Source organism: Musa acuminata, chromosome BXJ1-9 (assembly GCF_036884655.1).
Source record: "Musa acuminata AAA Group cultivar baxijiao chromosome BXJ1-9, Cavendish_Baxijiao_AAA, whole genome shotgun sequence".
In the NCBI taxonomy this organism is placed as follows: domain Eukaryota; kingdom Viridiplantae; phylum Streptophyta; class Magnoliopsida; order Zingiberales; family Musaceae; genus Musa; species Musa acuminata.
In genome coordinates, this window is record NC_088335.1 from 4,309,469 (window position 1) to 4,330,060 (window position 20,592).

A 20,592-nucleotide genomic window follows, 5' to 3' on the forward strand; every position below is an offset into this window, starting at 1 on the left:
GAAGGATCTCCAACCCGAAACCGACCTGAAACCCTAAAGAAGGCCTCCCCTCCCCGTCGAAGCCGCCGTCGTCTCTGTCTGAAACCCTGCCGAGGTGGCAGCGAAGCGGCGATGGGCTTCGACGTGGGCGTTGTCCCCTTCAATCCCGACGGATGGGGTCCGCCCGAGAGTCCTGCCGCTCCCCTCCTCCTCTCCAGGAACGACGGGGGATCCACCCAGCCGGCCAACATCCCCTTCGCCCCCTTCTCCCGATCCGAGAAGCTTGGACGCGTTGCCGACTGGACTCGCAATCCTAATTTCGGCAACAACGCTGCCCGGTCTGCTGGAGGCCGTGACGCCGTCTTCGACTTCGCCCTTGACGAGTCCTCCGCCCTCTCTGGCGCTGCTGCTGACGATTCTTCCTTCCGCCTTGTCGATGGTAAACCCCCTCCGCGACCCAAGTTCGGCCCTCGCTGGCGCTTCCAGCAGCGCCCGCAGCTGCCGCAGCGCCGCGACGAGGAGGTCGAGGCTCGGAAGCGGGAGGCCGAGAAGGAGCGTGCCCGCCGCGACCGTCTCTATCACCTTCACCACCGCTCCTACGCTTCCGCCGGTGGTCACGGCGCCGCTGGCTCCCACCGCGATGCCCCTGCCCGCAAGTCCTCCGTCGACATACAGCCCGAATGGACCATGCTCGACCAGATCCCCTTTTCCACCTTCTCCAAGCTCTCCTTCTCCGTCCCTGACCCGCCCGAGGACCTCCTCGTCTGTGGCGCCCTCGAGTTTTACGACCGCTCCTTCGACCGCGTCAACCCCAAGAACGAGCGCCGCCTGGAGCGCTTCAAGTCCCGCAACTTCTTCAAGGTCACCACCTCGGACGACCCTGTCATCCGCCGCCTCGCCGCCGATGACAAGGCCACTGTGTTCGCCACCGATGTCATCCTTTCGGCGCTCATGTGCGCCCCACGATCTGTGTACTCCTGGGACATTGTCATCCAGCGTGTTGGTAACAAGCTCTTCTTCGACAAGCGCGACAGGTCTCAGCTCGACCTCCTCTCCGTCCATGAGACCTCGCAGGAGCTCCTCCCTGATGCCAAGGAGGACATCAACTCAGCATACTCCCTCGCCGTCGAGGCCACGTACATCAACCAGAACTTCTCCCAGCAGGTGCTTGTGCGTGACGGAAACAAGGTTACCTTCGATGAACCCAACCCCTTTGCTTCCGAAGGCGAGGAAGTTGCCTCCGTTGCATACCGGTACCGACGCTGGAAGCTCGACGAAGACACTCATATCATCGCTCGCTGTGAGGTGCATAGCGTGACCGACGTGAAGGGACAGCGAGCCTTCATGACCCTGAACGCTCTCAACGAGTTTGACCCCAAGTTCTCAGGGGTTGACTGGAGGCAGAAACTTGAGACACAGAGGGGAGCAGTTCTCGCTACCGAGCTAAAGAACAATGCCAACAAGCTCGCAAAGTGGACGGCTCAAGCCCTCCTTGCTGGTGCTGATTTGATGAAGCTGGGGTATGTCTCAAGGGTCCATCCCCGAGACCACTTCAACCATGTTATTTTGAGCGTGATCGGGTACAAGCCCAAGGACTTTGCAACCCAGATCAATCTCAATACCTCTAACATGTGGGGGATTGTGAAGTCGATCGTGGACCTCTGCATGAAGCTCAACGAGGGGAAGTATGTGCTTGTGAAGGACCCGGTCAAGCCGCAGGTCAGGATCTATGAGGTTCCAGCAGATGCATTTGAAAATGAATACGTGGAAGAGCCACTGCCGGAGGAGGAGCAGGTGCAGCCACCTGCGGAGGAAGATGCCACTGTGGGAGCTACGGATGCAGCAGCAGAAGCAGAGCCCAACACGGCAGCTGGAGCAGCAGAGGGGGACAGGGATGCTATTGCCTCTGCCGTCTGAGGGGTATCCGCAGTTCATCTTTTATTTTTCTTCTTCTTTAGAAATAATATCTTTGTCAACTAATACTATATTATACTTGTCGGGTTGTCTTTGTCATGCATGATTGGTGTGTTGAGGGTCCTCAGACAGTCTTCATATATATATATATATATATATATATAGTGTTGCAGCTGTTACCACGTCTCTTCCTGTCTCCATGAAGACAGGGGACACTAGGTTTCCTCCTGCGGGTTCTGCGGGCTCCACGAGGCGTTATGACGTCATGGATTAAATAAGAAGCCGATTCTTACGTCATCCCATACCGCCGCCGTCTCGTCTCCATCAAAAAGCAGAGCATGCGGATGCGAGATCCACCGTACAATCTTCATAAGCATTGAATCGAACGGTGACTGCTGCGCCAATGCGTAATATACTGCAATTTTCTCCTCCCACTAAATGGGGGAGGACAAATGAACCCGAGATTCCAGAAACCCATCACCGACCCTCCGCCCATCTCTCCCTCCCCCCTCTCTCCGACCGCTCCCGTGGGAGGGCGACTTCTCTGCCGATCCATTCTGACCCTTCTTCCCTCTCTGGCTCTATTTGGTGGCCTTCGTCGGTTGCTCCTGCTCCGTTCTTGCTTTGGCTCTTCGATTCTTCCCGTGTTGAAGAAGCTCCACCTGGGGTCCCTCTGATCCCTGAAGAATAAGGAGGGGGAGATCTCTCGCTCGGTTTCTTTGGTTCCTCTTTATTCTTGGATCTTCATGCGGTCGTTTCTTGCAGTTCTCGTTAGGGTTTGATTGTAGAGGAAGATGGTGGTGTCCGATCGAGTGACACCCGGTCAGGTATGGGAAATCTCTGTGCTCTTTTTTCTGTTTTCGGGTTCCAGTATATGGGTATTTTGCAAGGATTTCATGGATTCTTGGTTCCCTTTTTTTGTTTGTACGAGAAATTGCTTTGGGGATTCTAGAAAATTGCGGACTCATAAATGCTAATAGCAATGGGGTTGATGTACGGTAGGCAGATTGGTAGATCCAGATGTTCTTGCATCATCTGGGTGTGAGGAAGTCTCGACATTGGTTATCTCAACTTTGGACACTTTTGGTGCATGCAAGTTTCTCAACCCCTATGTGTATGAGAACTTAGTTATCATGGTTCCCATGTCGATGGTGTGGGCCCTCTATGTGGGATTTGCTTAGGACCCCTAAGAAAGCAAAGATGTTTGAGGATTTTTGAGGTGAATTATCATCTGAATCTTGAAGATCTTTCTTCCCACCTCGTCCCCCTTTATCGAGGCGCACTCTATTGCGAGGTACCAGTGGGACAGCTGGGTCCACAAAGCCGCCTCCTTCTCCTCTTTGCTTCTTCGCTCGACGCATCGTCCTCCTCGAGCTCAAGAAGCTCCTTGAGGCTCTCAAGCCTGCCAGGCAGGCGGGACCTATGCTGCTTAGTGAGATCAACCAGCTTAACCTGTTCCAGAGTATGCGACTTTGCAACTGGTTCTTTTGTTTTTTAGGAATAGGATGCTTAGATTCTTTCTACTTTGTCTTTGAAACTATACCAAGTATATTTGTGCCAGAGTTTTCTGATGTGATGTTAATCCTAAGATGCTATGAGAGCCTGAAATTATGTCTTTATTTATATATATCCCTTAAGTCATTATTTACTATTGATTAGCTTTATGTCTGACAATCAAATTGAATGAGAACAAGACTCACCGATCCTTATGTGCTTTGAACAATTCCGTCTAGGTGTTCTTTTTTGTTTTTTTTTAAGAGAATAGATACAATGGATTTGCTCCTAATGTCATGCAGTATAATTTTGAATATTAGCGTATGGTCGATCACTGAAAACTGACGACAGTAAAATCTACAAAATTTATGCAAATGATGTTATAATGGAATCTAAGGGGATTCCATTTTTTCAAAATTTAGATGTTTCATGCAATGTTAAATCATTTATGGAATGCGTGTCGGGGTGATATACTTGTTATGCTACAATTTAGGTTGGGAGAAAATGAGAGCAGAACAATTACTGGACACAGAACAGCTGTCATATATGTTGGAAAAGAGTTTCACCTATATTTAATCTTGTGGAAAAGAAATCCACAGCTAAATGATACTTAACCACGCGTGCAAGCTTTTTAGGTTCTCTTACTATGGAAGAGCTGTTTTGTCTGCTAAAAGCGTTGGGCTTCAGGTTCGTCATCACATGACCACTGATCGTACTCGATAGGTATTAGGTAGAGGTGGAGAGGAGATGGATATCTTCAAGGAGTTAAATGTTAAGATTGTTCAGAGGTACACAGAAACTTCTTAGTTAGCCTTCTGTTTCTATGAATGAATACTGTCGATAAATTCTGATCAAATTGTCATACATTTAGGTATAACTTGCTTCTGGAATAGCAGCAGAGCTTGGAATTGTGATGGTCCTCATCATATGAGTGTTAGTTTGTGGGGGGTTTTCAACAGACACCAAATTCTCTGGCGCCGTTTACAATGATCAGTTTCTCTGTGTGACCAACTTGCAGGTATCAAGTCCCTTTATTATAATAGTGTAACCCTGATTATTTAGTGTTGAAACGGCAGTTTATTGATGTTGGTGTTGTAGATTTCATTGTGCTACTGCTCTTTGAAGCTCTTTCAGTATCCATTAATGCATTTGTGTCCTTGATCTTAAGCACTCCGATGCTTCTATAATTTTGCAAGATTTGATTGTTCATTATCAGTGATGATTTATTTAGTTGAACTTCCGATTCTCTCTTTTATTTGAAGGCAAAAAGAAGAAGAAGAAGAAGAAAAAAAAGGGGATCTTTTTATTCCATGGTCATCTCCAGATTGATCAATCATGGCTTGGTTTATCCCCAAATACTCCATTTGTTGGAGTGAAACAAGTACTCCAGTAGTTACCATGGATACAAATTTGTAGTATAGATATTTGTGTTTGTTGCAGGTCTTTCCAAGCTGAACAATCTTCTAACGAGGTTAGAGATCCAGGAAGAAGAACTAGATTAGCAAGCATCCACCAGAAACAGCATGATAATGGAGGTGACGATGGCAATGACAGTCGAGGATGCTGAGACAATGGTTTTCATTATCGGGATCATACCCAATGAATGGGAGAAGGTACTCAAAGGAACATTTCTTTCTCGGGACATTCATTAACATTTGTCTGCGGTTAAATTCTACTGGAGAATTTAACGTTTCTTTCTCAGCACATTCATCTGCTTTTAGTGTTGGCTGCTGCTATTCTTGCAATTTGCCGGTGGCTATTGCCATCATTCATCTGCTGTGCGGCTTTCCCACATGTTGGCATCACTAATATTCAAAACAATTTTAAATCCTACGAACATTTATAGTTAGTGATGATTTCATATGGAAGTCTCATGGGCGATCAAGAATTTCCAATGATATCCAACGATACAAGTTGGCAAATCACCTGGTGCACTCGAACATCTGGAATACTTGATTTTATCAAATCTAGTTCACTTTATGGAACCTGGGCGATCATTAATACGTCCGCATCATGAATTTCCCCAATGATATCCAACGATACCAGATTCTATCAAATCTAGTTCAACTCGGAGGTGGCCCCAAATCATCCTTCGACCAAGGAAACCTCAACAGATGCCTACATAACCATCTACAACAGGATCAATATAATTTTAATGAGTCAAGACGTAGCTATCGAATCATGGACAATGACACATGCATGACGGCTATTCTAACTTAAAGGTACAGCCATCTCAAATGTACATTAGTAAAAGATGTGTCTCATACCGTAAGTTTTGGGCTTGGACAAACGTAATCACTGCTTGGTGGGAGTCCGCTGGGGGGTCGATGACTGAGAACCCGTAGCTTGCTCAACTTTCATCAAGTTGGCCTCTTCAGCCTACAAAAGAAATGATCTCAGCAGACATTTTAGAGAGTAAAAAGTAATGCATCAGTCGTAAATTTTCTCCATCCTAATTATTCATCACCCAAATTGTCAACTTAGAAAAGATTCCACCTTCTCATTTCTAATGCATCAATACACAATAAATGCTATCTTATAGCAGTAAGTTCTTTGTACTTCCAACATGTAGGAGTAATATCTATCAACTGTACAGATCCAAGGAGATTTCCCATTAATATAGGTTCTATAAAAACAGTAGAAACTTTATGAAAAGCAACAACCTCATCAATTCTCCACAATCGATGCCAAATTTAGTTGTGTGCAAGAAAAGAATTGCTAAAAGCTCAACTAAACTTCAATGGGTAAAAAAATATACCATAATGGCTGCTGCCTAGTACAATCATTATGCATCCTCACAAAATTCAGCTAGATATTGGTGCATCTTAGGGGGGGATGCAACAACGCTTGCTACTTGCAATTATACTACTAATTATAATCCCATAGACATAAATAAGCCAATTTTCTATCAACGACAACCTGATGCATTAGTTTTTTCATGTTCAGACATCAAACAGAAGCAGCCTGGTTATCTTAAAGAAGCTAGGTTCACGTTATGTCAACTGCTAAAAGATCAGGGCTGGGTTTAGGTTCAATTACTATTCAACTAAGTCAATTTCCTGTTGAAGTTTGATTAGGCTTTTAAATGTCAAAATTCAATTTAGGTCAGCTTTATATGTTACAGTCAAATTTAACTTGAGTTTTGTTCAGGTTTATTATTTTGTATCAGTAACAAGTCTATTAAGTCAAATTTAGGTCAGTTTTGTGTTGCGTAAATACTTAGTATATGATACTTATTTTTATTCTTATTTTCTGGTTGAACCCTCTAATTGAAATCTCTTGATATTCCAACTACATATAAATAAGTAGGTTGAGTCTATGGTAATTATAATGAATTATGGATGAAATTCAAGTTTCTTTTAAGACCTATGGCCCAGTCATCGTCTCCATCTTCTTCTTCCTCTAAGCCTGCTTGTTTTAGATCACGGCAAACACATAAGAGAACTACAAGTTTTGGAATTTACAAGAGAATTGTCAACTTTCTGATGATGATCTTCCTTTTGCTTATTGGTTGCATAGTGTTCAGGCATAATTTGGTGTTCTAAGATTGTGAACTAAGAAACTAATTAATATCTAGAAAATTTCTTGAAATGGTAACAAAGGAACTGAAATCTAATGAAAGTTAGACTTATTACCTAACAGGAATATGCATCATACTCCACCTTTCCAAATCTAATTTTAGAAAGCATATAGTCTTCGAATAATTATGGCTTGTTTTTGTTGTTGTCATATAACCTTTGAATACACATGAAATGGCAGTTTGTATAGATGACATGGTCCGAACAAGAAAATTAATAGATAAGTTAATAAATACTTGTATTTATTACTGTGAAATAAATGGCTTACCTGAAGATGAGAACTAGTCGGTTGAACTTGAATTTCTGATGCATCGAATCTCTGCTGCTGTTGGTGCTCCAGCTGCTGCACCTGTAATAGTTGCTGCTGTTGGTGTTGCTGCTGTAGTAGCAAAAGTTGTTGTTGCTGTTGTTGTAGTAGCTGCTGCTGTTGGAAAAATTGTTGTGGTGCTTGTTGCTGTTGCTGCTGGAGCATCTGCTGTTGAAGTAGCTGCTGTTGCTGCTGTTGAAGATACATCTGTTGCTGCTGTTGTTGCAGGTATAAAAGCTGCTGCTGTTCTTGTGTCTGATTAGCCTGCTCATTCTGTTGCTGAAGATGAGATGGTTTTTGCTGCGGCTGATGTTGATGGTTCTGGTTTTGCGTTGGCGAAGAAATGTTTTGTTGCGGCTCCTGTTGGTTAAGTTGTTGGTATTGTTGCTGCTGTAGTTGGAGGAGCAATTGTTGGGTCTGCAGTGACAGCTGCTGAGAGAGAGACTCTTGTGGTTGTTGTGCCTGTGAAATCTGTGATGACTGTTGTTGCTGCTGCTGCTGTTGCTGTTGTAGATAGTACAATTGTTGCTGATAATAATGCCAGATATGAGGTGCAAACACTTGGCCACTTTGAGAATATCCATATTGTTCACTGTTCTGGTGCAGTTGCTGGTAAACTAGAGTTTGGGCTTGAGAAGCAGGTTGAGGGCTAGGTTGGGGTTGCACATATACCAAACCCTGATGCTGCATATTTTGCCCTGCCCAAGCATAGTTGCCAGTTTGGTAGGCTTGAGCAGCAGCCATCTGATACAGAAGCTGGATTTGGTTAGTCTGCTGAGCTTGCGTGCTTGTCCAAACCTGAGACTGACATGGATGACTTTGATCCATAAGAAGCTGTGAGCTAGTTCCAGCAGAAGGGTTCTGGATCTGTGCAGGAACCTGCCCTTGCTGAGGTTGTGATGCTTGGCTATGCTGATGAGATGAGGTAACTTCTTCAGGAGCCTGCCTTCCATAGCTCATCTGGGTCCAGCTTCCTCCGCTGCTATCAAGTTGAGGAGATGCAATACTAACAGGTAAATCATGCTTCAATTTAGACTTTGATTGAGCGCTCTGTTGCTGTTGCAATTTCAATTCTGCAGCTATAGCAGGAGGCTCAGTAGCTTGATGCGAATGTGACTCATCTTTCTGAAAATCAGCTTGAGAAGATGTGCTTAATTTCATGTCCAATGGATCAGGTTCATCACATCCAGAGGCCTCAACTGTGTCCATACCATCGTGAACTTTGCTGCCACATGGAACCGTAATTACTTGTTCTGAAAGTTCAGTCTCAGCTAGAGTGTTCAAAGTCACCTGCCGACTGTCAGAGTCTGGAGAATTCATTTGGAGATTGTCACGCGAAGGTGGTCTTATGTTGTCATCTGAATCGTGTTCAGGTTTATCATTTTCAATCTTAGAGCATTCCAAGGGGACATCTGTTACTTGAGCCGTAGCAGGAGCTTCATGAACTTGCTCATTAGTGATGACATGCGGTTCACTCTGTTCCATCATAGGCTGCTCTGGTAATTTAGCATCCTGTCCCTGTATTTCCTTTGCACTATTTTTATCTATCTCCAAATGCAAGTTGCTAGTTGCATCCCTTTCTGAAAGGATATCAACATTATATTGTGCAGGTGAGTGTTTCACCTGATGCATACCCAGGGCTGGATTGCTGTTATCAAAACAACCACTACGAGAAACAGCATTCACTGTTCCCTTCCTTCCGTCCTTGCTCTTGTGTATACTGCTTTTCTCCACAAATGTACCGTCGAGTGGTACTCTCATAATATGCGAGAAAAGTTTCCTATGGCGATCCCATGCCTTTCTAATTTCGTGAATATTTCCATAAAGGTCCATGAACTGCTGGTAGCAATCAGAAATAATTAGCAGCAAATATCAAAAGTGGTGTAAAAATATAAATCAAGAGTTAATAACTAGAGAATGAACCATTCTTAAATATCTATGAACTGAGCATATAAGTAAAAGCTTAAATTATTACCCTAATGAGACTCACTGTACTAAAAATTAACAACAGTAACGAAACATTGCAACAATATCAACAATCCACTTGCAGTTGCAGAAAAATTTGAATTTGCCCGTTCACAGCCTATCACAAAATGGATAGATGATACGAAAGAGTTGGTGCACTAAAATGTCCAGTATTGTGGCAATTGTGCAAAAGATTAACATGTGAGCTACATTCACATGATCATGCACATACAAATCCTAAAAAAATTTGATGATTTTCACTTACAAGTTTTAGAGTGACTACCACCATACATAAGTAAGCAGGTATCCCAAAGAATAGTCCAAGAAGAAACAACTGAAAGCATGATACCATAGTAATGCCCATCCTCGTGGCATTCCTGATGTCTAATGGAAAAAGGGAAAAGAATTCAAAAAATGGGTTTAGGGGGTCTATATAACCGAATAGAGTGTCACATGAGCAGTGTTCATGTCATTTAATAATTAATATTCATATAAGCATTAAGAGAGCTAACATCAAGTGACAACAACACTACTGGGCAACTAAGATTCATTGATTTAATAGTTGTGCTTTTTCTTTAAATTAAATGCAGTGAGTTACATTAACAATCATCATAAAAATATCTAGCTTCTAATAAAAGTATATTCAATTTAGTCTTAATTTATCTTATACATTTTAAATTCCAGTCAATAATCATTATTCAGTTTTTCCAAGTGTAAAGAATAGTATAAACAATAAAGTAAAAACATATAGCACTAGACCACTTGTAGTAGTTACATTAGCAATCTTCCTCTGACCCTTCACTGTAGAATTGAGAAGCACTAATCTTGACATAAGTTGAAGTCAAACACCATCCCAGACACTTACAGAACTTTACATGTGCAACTCCTGTAGTTTCTCAAATAGATTGAGGTTTAAAAAATTTTTAACTCCACCACACCAGTACTTATCATATTTATGTTTCTGATCAATCATATAAGGCCAAGCTATCTTTGTTCCCACAATCTGTTTATCAGATAAGAGTCAAGACAAGAGTTTATCAGATAAAAAACCATCCAAATGGCTGTTTATCAGAGGAGTCAAGATTTTAAACCTCATCAGTAATCTGTCGTACTGATATGGTACCAGTGTACCAGGTGGAATATCGACCCCCCACAATGCCTAGTACCAGTAAAAGAAAGCAATTAAAAACAAAACCAACTGGTACTGTCTGCTATGGTCCAATTCCACTCCTTCATTGGATCATTAAATACCAGCCAGTGACCAGTATTTGAAACCCTGATCTGAGTTGCATCCTATACAAACATTCAGGTAGTTGTTGCTAGACATATATTCTTCTGAACATAAGACTCGTCCATTTGTTTTAATGAACTCGTGGTCTTGAAAAGGCAATCTTACCTCTAAGAATGACCTAGATATGTCTTCACGATCTTGCAAACCCAAAGCTCCATATACATTTGATTCTGGCTCTATTACATTTGCAATAATTGTGTCCAGTACAGGTATCTCAGAAGCTCCACCATGAATTGTTGCAAAGTGTATCAATCCCTGTAGAATATAAATGAGTTAAATAGAAACATAAAAAAATAAACACAGTAGAAGAAAAAAAATCCAATACAAAAGTGTCGTTATCAGTAACAATTCTATGAACAAGATAAACTGATGTTCCCTACTAATTGGGGCAGACCACATGGATTCTTTCCCACCAGTGAGCTCTATTGGGCACAATGTCACTGTGTAGACGAAGAATGATCACATTTTTCTTGCTGTTTCTAACCAAGTTTTCTTTAGTTTAGTTTGTGATCCTCAATTAGCACTACACCTAATTTTTTAATAAATACAATCATTTTTTTGTCCTATTCTTTTCCCTCCTGTAGAAAGGCTTTTAGTGGTTAGTATCATCGATATGAATATTCAAAAATATCATAATTTGTAGAAGTATGTACATGACATTCATAATTTTCTTCATTTAAAGGATCTATTTTAGAGAAAACATGGTAAGTATGAACAGAAAACGAAAAAACTTCAGCTTCTGCTGTGATACAGATCTCTGTATTATAACTGTCCCTTAAGGAAGAATCCCCAGCATGCTTATCAATCAAATACTGAGACTAAAGAAAAAAAGTAACACTTCAGCATGAAAGTTTTTGCAACTTAATATGTTGCTTCTGATGGAAGATCAGTAAAAGTCTTCAAATTGGTTACAACTGACATAAAAACAGGACAACACAAAAGAATCATAGAGCACAGAGCATTATTTAGTTCCTTAAGGATAATACTTCAGGTGGATAAAGGGCAAAAAAAGCTCTACCAGAACTTGGAAGGGGAACACAATTCAGAATCATACTTGGCATCTGAGATGTTAATAAGTTTTATTTTTCCATGATCTACCTAACACAAGGCATAACTTCAAGAATACTCTCAAATTATAAATACACAGGACAGAAAGTGAAGTTCCAACATGAAATACACATTTGGAACTGAAAAACATGATGGTAAAGCTAAAGAAGTAATATTATAATTAACGGATAAGAATACATGCACAAGACTGTATACAAGATATTCCATGTCAGTAGAACTCTACGGTGGCAAGCATACAATCAGCAGCCACTAAGTGATCTTCACAGACAAACATATAAACAAATAAATGGAATAGGTTCTAATATAACAAGAAAGCAAATATCAGAAGAATTGGACCTCCAGGATTGATTTGCATGGTAATTGCTGAATACCCTTGATGAAAACTCCTCTAGCTGCCTCAAAGCTACCACTTGTCTGAAAAAAGAGTGAAGTCAAGAAACAAAAAGAAAAGGTGATTAATAACCTCAAAGCTACCACTGCTTGTAAACGGTTTTCCCTCTAATTAGGACTACACCTAAAAAACAATCTGCATCTGAAGAAAAAGTTGTTTATCTGCAGATCTATACATTTCCTTTGTTGACAGTTAAAAGGAAAACAACACACACAACAATTGTAAGACAACATTTATGCTGTCTGCTGGATATAGTTAAGGTGAGATACAGCCATGACAAAGAATCCCCAGCAGGCTTACCACAAATGTAAAACGAGCAAAATTAGTGTACAAATTTGGAATGATTTTCAGATTCCCCTTTTCTTTAGCCAATTCAATTGCTTTTTCATATATCAGGTAAGCTACATCAGTGTTCCCCTGCAGGAGTATGATGACATTTATTAGTACTGACAATTCCATCTCTCAAAAAATAATAATAATTGCAGCTATCTTGTACCATGCGCTTTTCCATGTTTGCTTCTCTATAAACAGTTTCAACCAAGTTAGAAGCTAAATCCATATCCCGCTGAAGAAATAGAGCACGTGCACCAGAGACATCACCAATTTTCTCCTTAAACATGGCGCTGTAGATGCAAAAAGCTGGGACTTTCTACTGGCAATAACATACAATGACATAAACAACTGACACACAATGACAAAGAAAAAAATAAAAGTTAAATATAGTGTGCCATCTACATGCATAATTCCCATAATGTACTATCAATTACCATCATGGCTTTTGGTGCTTGAATTTCAACAAAATAGCCAAATAATCCTGTTGATGCTGCATAAATACTTCACTATCAGGAACCAATCATCCTTGCATGATGCATCAGACATTTAGTAACACATAAGCATGTTATGGTGATTGTTTGAACAATTAGATCCACTAAAAGGCTACATTAAATGACCCCCAAAAAAAAGGTTCACAGAATTAGATGTCAACATTATGTAATTTGGACCTTAATAATGCACACAGTTATTCTATTTCAAAAGTCTCACTTTAGATGCCTGTAAGTAATAGAATACCAAGAAAATTCAAAAGAAAAAACATTGTGGAATTATGCAAAAGATTACGTATGCAAGATGACAAATGGTAACATATATAAACAGCTTGAATGTCCTTGTAAATACCATCACAGCAAATAAAAGGAGCCAAAAAAATGACAACTTTTCAATGAAATGTAATACAAGTCTGTCCAAACAACTTTTTGCTGAAATGTAATACAAGTCTGTCCAAACAAATCATGTGTGTGTGTGTTTTGGGGGATACCTTAAGAAAGACAGTCACTGCTCGAGTCAGTGCATGATTTGCTAACTCGCGGCCACCCTTTGCTTCCACAAATTCAACATATCGAATCCAGAACTCTGAGTAATTAGCACAAGCAATCAAACATCTCTCGTAAAGTTTTACAATCTGTCATAGGAAAATGTGGTCATTCAGATGGTAAAAGGAAACAGATCAAATTTGAGATAATTAGCATAATATCAGTAGAATTTATACCCAGTCAAAATCTCCTTGTGTTTCAACAAAGTCAAGATAATGATGCCAGTTCTCAAGCTGACCAGAATCCAATGGCTTCACATGAAAATAATTCCTTCTGATATGTGCTTCAAAACAACTGATCTTTTCATCTATCTGTCTTGATCTCTGATATAATTGTTGTCCGATGGATAGGAATTTTTTAAATGCATACTTTGAAGCTTTCTGATCCATAAATTCTCTAATTAGGTTTGAGATTTCTACATATTCACTATCCTTGATATCTATCAGCCCATGACTATGTGTATTTTCTCTTGGAAAATCAAGATCATGCTGGCAACCCATCTCTTTTGACCACATATCAATCAACCTTTTAAATCTGAAATATTTCAAGTGCAGTTTCAAGTTATATAATATCATCACAAACTTGATTCTTCAGAAGTAATTTATGTACTCAAGATAGTACCAAATTTACTATGTTCCCGACATCAAAGTTATATCAAATCAATGACTTAACAGAACAAATGAATTCACATTACCAGTGCTAATAACTAAAAAAACAATTTTGTGACAAGCAAGAATAGTGTAGCACAATCTTGTATCTTCACCAACATGAGACTAAAGCATTTCATATTTCCCAGATTGGGGAATAAAACAAGATACGTACCTTTCATAATAGCTTTGCAGTTTCTTTGTGGGAAATACTAGTGTTCTAATGTAAAGATGAGCTAGCTGACTCCACTGCTTCAGTGAATATTCAAATTCAATGTATTTATCCCACAGCTGATAGCACAAGTAGTCTTTCTTAACAAAGGACAAAGCTCTCTCATATAATCTGGCAAGAGGTACCATAAATATTAATGCAAAAAGGAATTTTGAAAATGTTAGCACAGAAAATAGAGAAAGTGGTATAAACCAGAAAGTAAGTAAATTTTAACATATAATCAAATGTGAGTTGTGTACTTAAACTTCAAGTCGACTAGATTTCAGCTCTTCCAACAGGAACTCCCCAGTTCAATTACAAATGCGAATATTCTCAAATATTCTAAACAATCATATTACCTTGCCATAAACTTTAGCTTTCTAATCAAGATTTATCCACATTGTAAACCCCCTGCTCTCCAATTATGCATGTAAAGATATGATTTGTTCTGTTTGATGCATTCTTTTCTTAAAATAAAGGAACTCTCTAGTTCAGACCTAAGCAAGATATTTCATTACCTGTCAAGCAATTGGATTCTTTTCAACAATAGTTCCAACAAGTAACCATGTTTCACACAATACATTTTGGCTATTCAACTCATTCGATTAGCGAGTGCCCCACCATAATACGTAGCACCTACATTATTCTAGTGTGTTAAGACCTACCAAATCATGAGTACAAACCAAATCCTCATCCATAATTTTAAGGAATGCAGATGTCAGATCAGTACTAAGAACAATTATAAGAAGTCCATGTTCATTCCTATTAAACAAAGAGAAGAAGAATTTCTCATGTAAATCAAACAATTCCCCATAAATGTAATGCCTTGCTGAAGCACCTCCGCTATCCTTTTCTAATTCAAATGCAATATGATAAGTTTCTCATGCAAATCATATATCTTCTGTGGCAACATTTTTTTTTTCTTTTGTAGTGTCACTAAAAGCATCAATTCCAGAAGGTATGTAACAGTATATATGTTAAATTATGAATATGTGAACCAGGGTTTAAAATCCTGATACCGGACCTAACCAGATCGGGATGGGCCCGAGTATGTACAAGCATACCACCACATGGTAAGCCAGCATTACCAATTGGCACCAAGAGTGGGAAGGAGGAGAAGGAGAAGAGGAGGAGAAGGATTAGGAAAAGTACTGGGGATGGCACGATAGTGGGATTAGTGTGATAGCAGGCGACGATGGTCAGCAGCAGGCGGAGAGAGAAAGAGGGAAGGGGGGGAGGGGGGAGAGAGAGAGAGAGAGAGAGAGAGAGAGAGAGAGAGAGAGAGAGAGACCAGGACTCGAGAGAATCAAGAGAGACAGAGAGAGAAATGACAAATAAAGACATACCATCAAAACTACAAAAAGGATCATTTCAAACCAGACCTTTTGAACTGAGCTAGGCTAACCACTCAGTTCAAGCCCAATACTGAGTAAAATCCGGTGGCAAACTTGATTTCTTCTGGTTACCAGACTGGACCAAATGAAAAACCCTGGTCTGCAAGTAATAACTTTTAAGCACTTTAAGAAAAGTTTGGAGACCTATAAAATCATAGGCTTCATATGCATCCACAATTAACTGCAATTAAAGTAATGAAACTCTAGAATCCTACATGACGATTGAGAAATGAAATCCTATTACGCCAAATTATTCATTCGTCCATGCAGACAATCAACTCAATGTTCCAATTTTATCAAAGTTTCTACCGCATAAATAACCTCACGATTTTATCTTGTTATACTTCATCAAGCTTTATTATATTAATTTCAAATCTGTTGCTTGAAAAATTTTCCCCTAAACTTAGCTAAATATGATGTAAGGCACCAGAAACCGTTACCAGAATTTTATATTAAAAAATGGCATATGGAATAAAGCAATATGATTACATATTTTGTTATTATCAAGTAGAAACTTATATTAAGTACCTCCGTACGTCAGCAGGATCTTCAAATGATAAGGCACCAAATGTACAGTAACTGACCCACAGATTAACAGAATATGGTATTGCTTGGACAGCCCGTTCATAGATTTCCTCAACCTCATGTAAAGTGCATAGTCGTGCCCTATTACTTGCATACTTATTCCAATAACCATAGCATAAAGGATACTCAGACAAGAAGGCATCATAAACCAAACATATCCTTTCTAGGTCATTCTGCAGCACATATATCAAAATGTCAATAACAGAAAATACGAAATCACAGATAAGTTTAATATTTTATCTCATAACAAAAAACAGACAAACTATGACAATTCAGAATGTCACAGTAAATAACGGAAAAAAGAAACAGGCTTCAACGTCACAACAATGAGATTGTTAGTATCCACTGGACCATGTTTTTCTTGCTATCTCTGCCATCAACTCGTCACTTTTTGCAATTACAACGGGTCAGGTAGCATGATAACCCTTCTTCAGGTTATATGCCTACAACAAAAGGAATTTGCTAAACTAACCTGGAGATCAAGTCGAATGCATGATGACATGGTTCATCATAGGAATACTGCAATACAGCTGTACGTGTATAATTGCAATACTATTTTGGTCAGAAGCTATTTCCCTTGTATGAGGTTCTGTAAGTTCGATTCTCTTGTTTAAGTGTTCTATGGTCTTCAAATGATATGAGCCATCAAATCTAGTTAAACCACCATTCCTAAGTTTCTTGGGGATAATTTTGTACTCACCAACAGGTAAAACTTTTAACTGCTGTGAGCCATTACTGATCTCCTTGGAAAAAAATGCAGCCTGGGAGCATAAGTGGCAGGTCTGGTTATATACCTACTCTCTAAAACTCTCAACCAATAACCCACAATCATCAAATGCTTGTTTCTATTGCCTCCAATGTAATTTTACCTTTCAAGCAGCTTTCTTTTAAAACTTGATCTTATATTAGGCTTTTTACCAGAATTCTAGAATTTAAGAAAAACATGTTTTCTTCCTACATTTTCCTCCATTTTATTTTGATATAATGTATACTTTGCTATATGCACACATTTAGAAGATTTTAAATTCTACTATACAAGTTCTTCACTGTTTGTTTAATTATTGATTGAGTGTTCTAGGAACCAGTTTTGATTGAGATTCTTCACTTTTGTAGGCTTGACCTTGGCAAGTTAAGACATTGATAAGTCATCCTTTCATTTAAAAATCATGTTGATTCATTAACCTTCTGTATTTGTTTCATGGCATGCTATCTCAAGTGTTATTTTTCCATTTTTCTTTTGGATTTTAAAGTTTTAATTTCAAAGTTTGCTAAAAAGGTTTTTTTTCTTTTTCACAATGCTAAAATTTTTTAGTATGACACTATGACTTTTGTTTCCTAGATGGCAAAAGGGGCTTTAATTTTTTTCAATAGGTTACATTTGGACATATAACCTTCTCGTTTGAATTGTTCTTTTGAGACAAAATTGCCACCTTGTGTTCAGCTGTTGATTAACTTTCTTCCTTGGAATAGTGTGAAAGGGATACAAGTTGATTAGATCTACTTCTGAACAGATCTAGGAAAAAAAAAGTTGGTCTTTTCATTGGGTGCATCATAGTTCTTTGAGCAACAAAAGAGTTCATTGGAGATCCTCCTAGAAATACCACAAATAATTTTGGAAGGTTCATAAATAAGGAAAGAGAAGTGCAAAGATGAATGGGAAAATGTTAGTCATGATTTTAGCAATTACATAGTAGTTCCCACTATATGCTGTTATTGTTTTTATCCAGTTCACTATTACCTGACTTATTTTTATTTTCTGTGCATGTTATAGCAAGCATCAACATCACATTAAAATGCAAGTATTTGACAGAAGCATGTAATGCATTACAGTTCAGTATTGTATTTTTCTTACATTCAAAGTTAATAATAATTTTTTAGTGTACTTGTTGTTTTGTCAATATTGATTGTTTATAGTTCCTCATTTGTGTCTTCTACCAAACAGGTTGAGATTGCCGACACATTAAGATTATGAGTTTGTTAACCAACTAGAAGTGTATGATACTAATTGAACTTCCCAACTTCAAGCCTTAGCCAGTAAATGAAAATAAAACAGCAATCAACTAACATTGACATATGTGGAATCTTGGGAATGTGAGTTCTGGATATCTGTTTGTCATATAAAAGCTAACATAAGCAATATTTGTTGTTCCACGTATATAAAAGAGCTCAACAGTAATATCATCTAAACAAGATTGCATATGAATCCTTAAGAATCCTGAGTCTTAATGAATTGCCTGGATATACCACCTCCATTGTTATTAATTGCAAAATTTTCCATAATAATCCTAATCACAATGCTATATCAGTAGATCCACCAACTGGTATCCATGTCATTCAATGAGGGCACAATATGAGACACTGGTCACGATATTAAAGCAATAGATGATAATTGTTATCAAAATAAAAAATAATCATGTATAAATTTGTTGTGGCAGATAGTGGTGGAGGCTGTTAACATATTGAACTTCAAAAAACTCTAAATGAAACTAAAAGGTCTGTTTTCTATAAATGATTCAGCCAATTCTTTTAGCAAGAAATCTCTGTTATGAGTTGCTCATGAAACTTCAAATGATGATATAAGTTTCAAACACTGAATACAGAATCATATATACTTGCATATCATTACATTTCCCTAAGCATAAACAGGCAAAATAATTCAAGAAATCAAATCCACATACAAGAAGATAAAGCAAGATGAATATCACTTACAGGGTAAGCCTTCTCAATATGTGCTATAAGTGAAGTCCAAGATTCAAAATCATTTGGGATGTCACCTAGCAAAGCTTGAAAATTATTCCAATCATAACCAACTGCATGTTGAAATATTACATCATTAAAATACTCTTAAAATCATGATCCAATTTATTTCACACAAAATTCCACAATTGAATACATCTAGATAATGCATTGAATTTTTGTACTTTCCATTTTTTTTAAGAATTAGACAACAAAGAACGAAAATCACCAACCATCTAAAAAATTTCATTCTTCAACAACCTCTTTAAAATTACAATAATTTAGATTGTCCAACCGTTCAATACTTTAAAGTAGACCTACATCCCTACTTCATGACAATACCCTAATCGCGCGAAAACAATAAACATCAAACCAAAAAAAAGCAAGCACTGGAACCTCAGTATACATACATCACCAAAAACTGCAATTAAATGTGTCAAATCAAAATGATCTTCGTAATCTCAAAAGCCACACTGCAAAAGTGAAACCTAAAAGTCAACTCATCATGCAGGAAAAATAAAAAAGAAAATGAGAACGATCACTTTATGGAGCGCATTCAAGAATTCATCTTCTATGTGAATCGAGAGGAGTGCCACAGAGGAAACTCAGCAACAACCGCTCCCTAAGTTTTATCTCTTGTTTCTTTCCTGATTCCACCTGGTTGCCGTGTGTCCCATTATGACCCCCGTGAACGAGGAACTACAGTAGAGCGCCATCGTAACTCTCTACTTCAATGAACAAGCATGCTCCATTGTAGAGCGAACACTGATTTGGTTATGGTTCTTGCACGCATTTTCGTCAGAATCTTGAAAGTAAAAGAGCTTCATGGGAGGGATCAAAACTCACCTGAGACCATTTCCGAGGATTCTTGAGCTCCATCCTCCATCAGCGTGTCTCTCTCTTCGATCTCCTTCACGTCCGACGCCTCCATTGTGCCACCGGGGAGATCGAGTAACCCGGCGACGCTGGTACCAGGAGCAAGAGTAGCATTTACATATAGTAAGAGTCAATTGTTTTCGAACAAGGCCGAGGACGGTCCCATATTTCCCAAGATATTGGGTATATGCCAGGAATCGTCGGGCAATTTCAACCGATTTCCGCAAGAATCCTGCCAGCCGACAAGTGATCGCCGGAGGAAGGGAAAAGCAGAGGAAGGCGGCTTACCTTTTCCACCGTTGCTGCCCTCTGCCGGTAGCACCACGCGTTCGAGTCTCCGGAATCCAGCGAACTCGGGGAGCCTCTCCGGACGTGGCTTCGGAACCCTATCGGAGAAAGGGGAGACGGCTTCCTCTACTTCAATATTTTATATAATTATGCGTGTTTTATAATTTGTATGATTACCACGCAATCTATTTTTGATGATAAATTCACCGTCATATATAATTTTTTTTATTCACTAAAGCGTATAATTTACAATCGGTCCATTAAGCAGCTTTTGATGTATAAGTTGTCTTTCTTTTCTTTTTTTATTTGAACTTATAATTTAATTATAATATGAATTTTGACTTATAAGTTTAAATCAAACTTATATGTAATATACAATATAATCATTTTAAAAATATTTTTAAATTTTTTATAATGCATAACTATTATGTATATTATATAAATTTAAGATAATAAGGTATAATGAATTTGAAATGTACCAAACCATAAGCACATTTCTAT

At 39.0% G+C, this 20,592-nt stretch overlaps 2 protein-coding genes across 7 annotated transcripts; one reads left to right on the forward strand and one right to left on the reverse strand.

Moving 5' to 3' along the window:
- Nucleotides 1-4,554, forward strand: LOC103997123 (eukaryotic translation initiation factor 3 subunit D). Of its 4 annotated transcripts, none has more exons than XR_010479149.1 (3): nt 1-1,899; nt 3,881-4,175; nt 4,259-4,554. XR_010479149.1 is itself a non-coding variant. In XM_065082160.1 (2 exons), exon 1 carries the CDS (start codon nt 112-114, stop codon nt 1,894-1,896), a length of 1,785 nt encoding a protein of 594 aa, XP_064938232.1. In that variant the 5' UTR covers nt 1-111; the 3' UTR covers nt 1,897-1,899; nt 4,259-4,554. The 4 variants fall into 4 exon arrangements, 1 of the variants encoding a protein (XP_064938232.1); XR_010479150.1 differs by having other exon boundaries at nt 4,023-4,175; XR_010479151.1 differs by having other exon boundaries at nt 4,111-4,175.
- A 435-nt stretch (nt 4,555-4,989) lies between these two features.
- LOC103997124 (pre-mRNA-processing factor 39-2) lies at nt 4,990-20,232 on the reverse strand. 3 transcript variants are annotated; one of them, XM_065082159.1, is made up of 14 exons: nt 20,092-20,232; nt 19,774-19,892; nt 18,901-18,965; nt 16,135-16,364; nt 14,177-14,344; nt 13,531-13,888; nt 13,300-13,443; nt 12,484-12,636; nt 12,288-12,404; nt 11,933-12,010; nt 10,634-10,783; nt 7,234-9,108; nt 5,655-5,766; nt 4,990-5,505 (listed from the first exon to the last, which is right to left on the reverse strand). In XM_065082159.1, the coding sequence occupies exons 2-13, from the start codon at nt 19,856-19,858 to the stop codon at nt 5,683-5,685; spliced, it is 3,507 nt and encodes a 1,168-aa protein (XP_064938231.1). In that variant the 5' UTR covers nt 19,859-19,892; nt 20,092-20,232; the 3' UTR covers nt 4,990-5,505; nt 5,655-5,682. The 3 variants fall into 3 exon arrangements, with proteins under 3 accessions (XP_064938231.1, XP_018673812.2, XP_018673811.2); XM_018818267.2 differs by having other exon boundaries at nt 18,901-19,001; XM_018818266.2 differs by having other exon boundaries at nt 4,990-5,517; nt 18,901-19,001.
- Between the last annotated feature and the right edge of the window lie 360 nt (nt 20,233-20,592).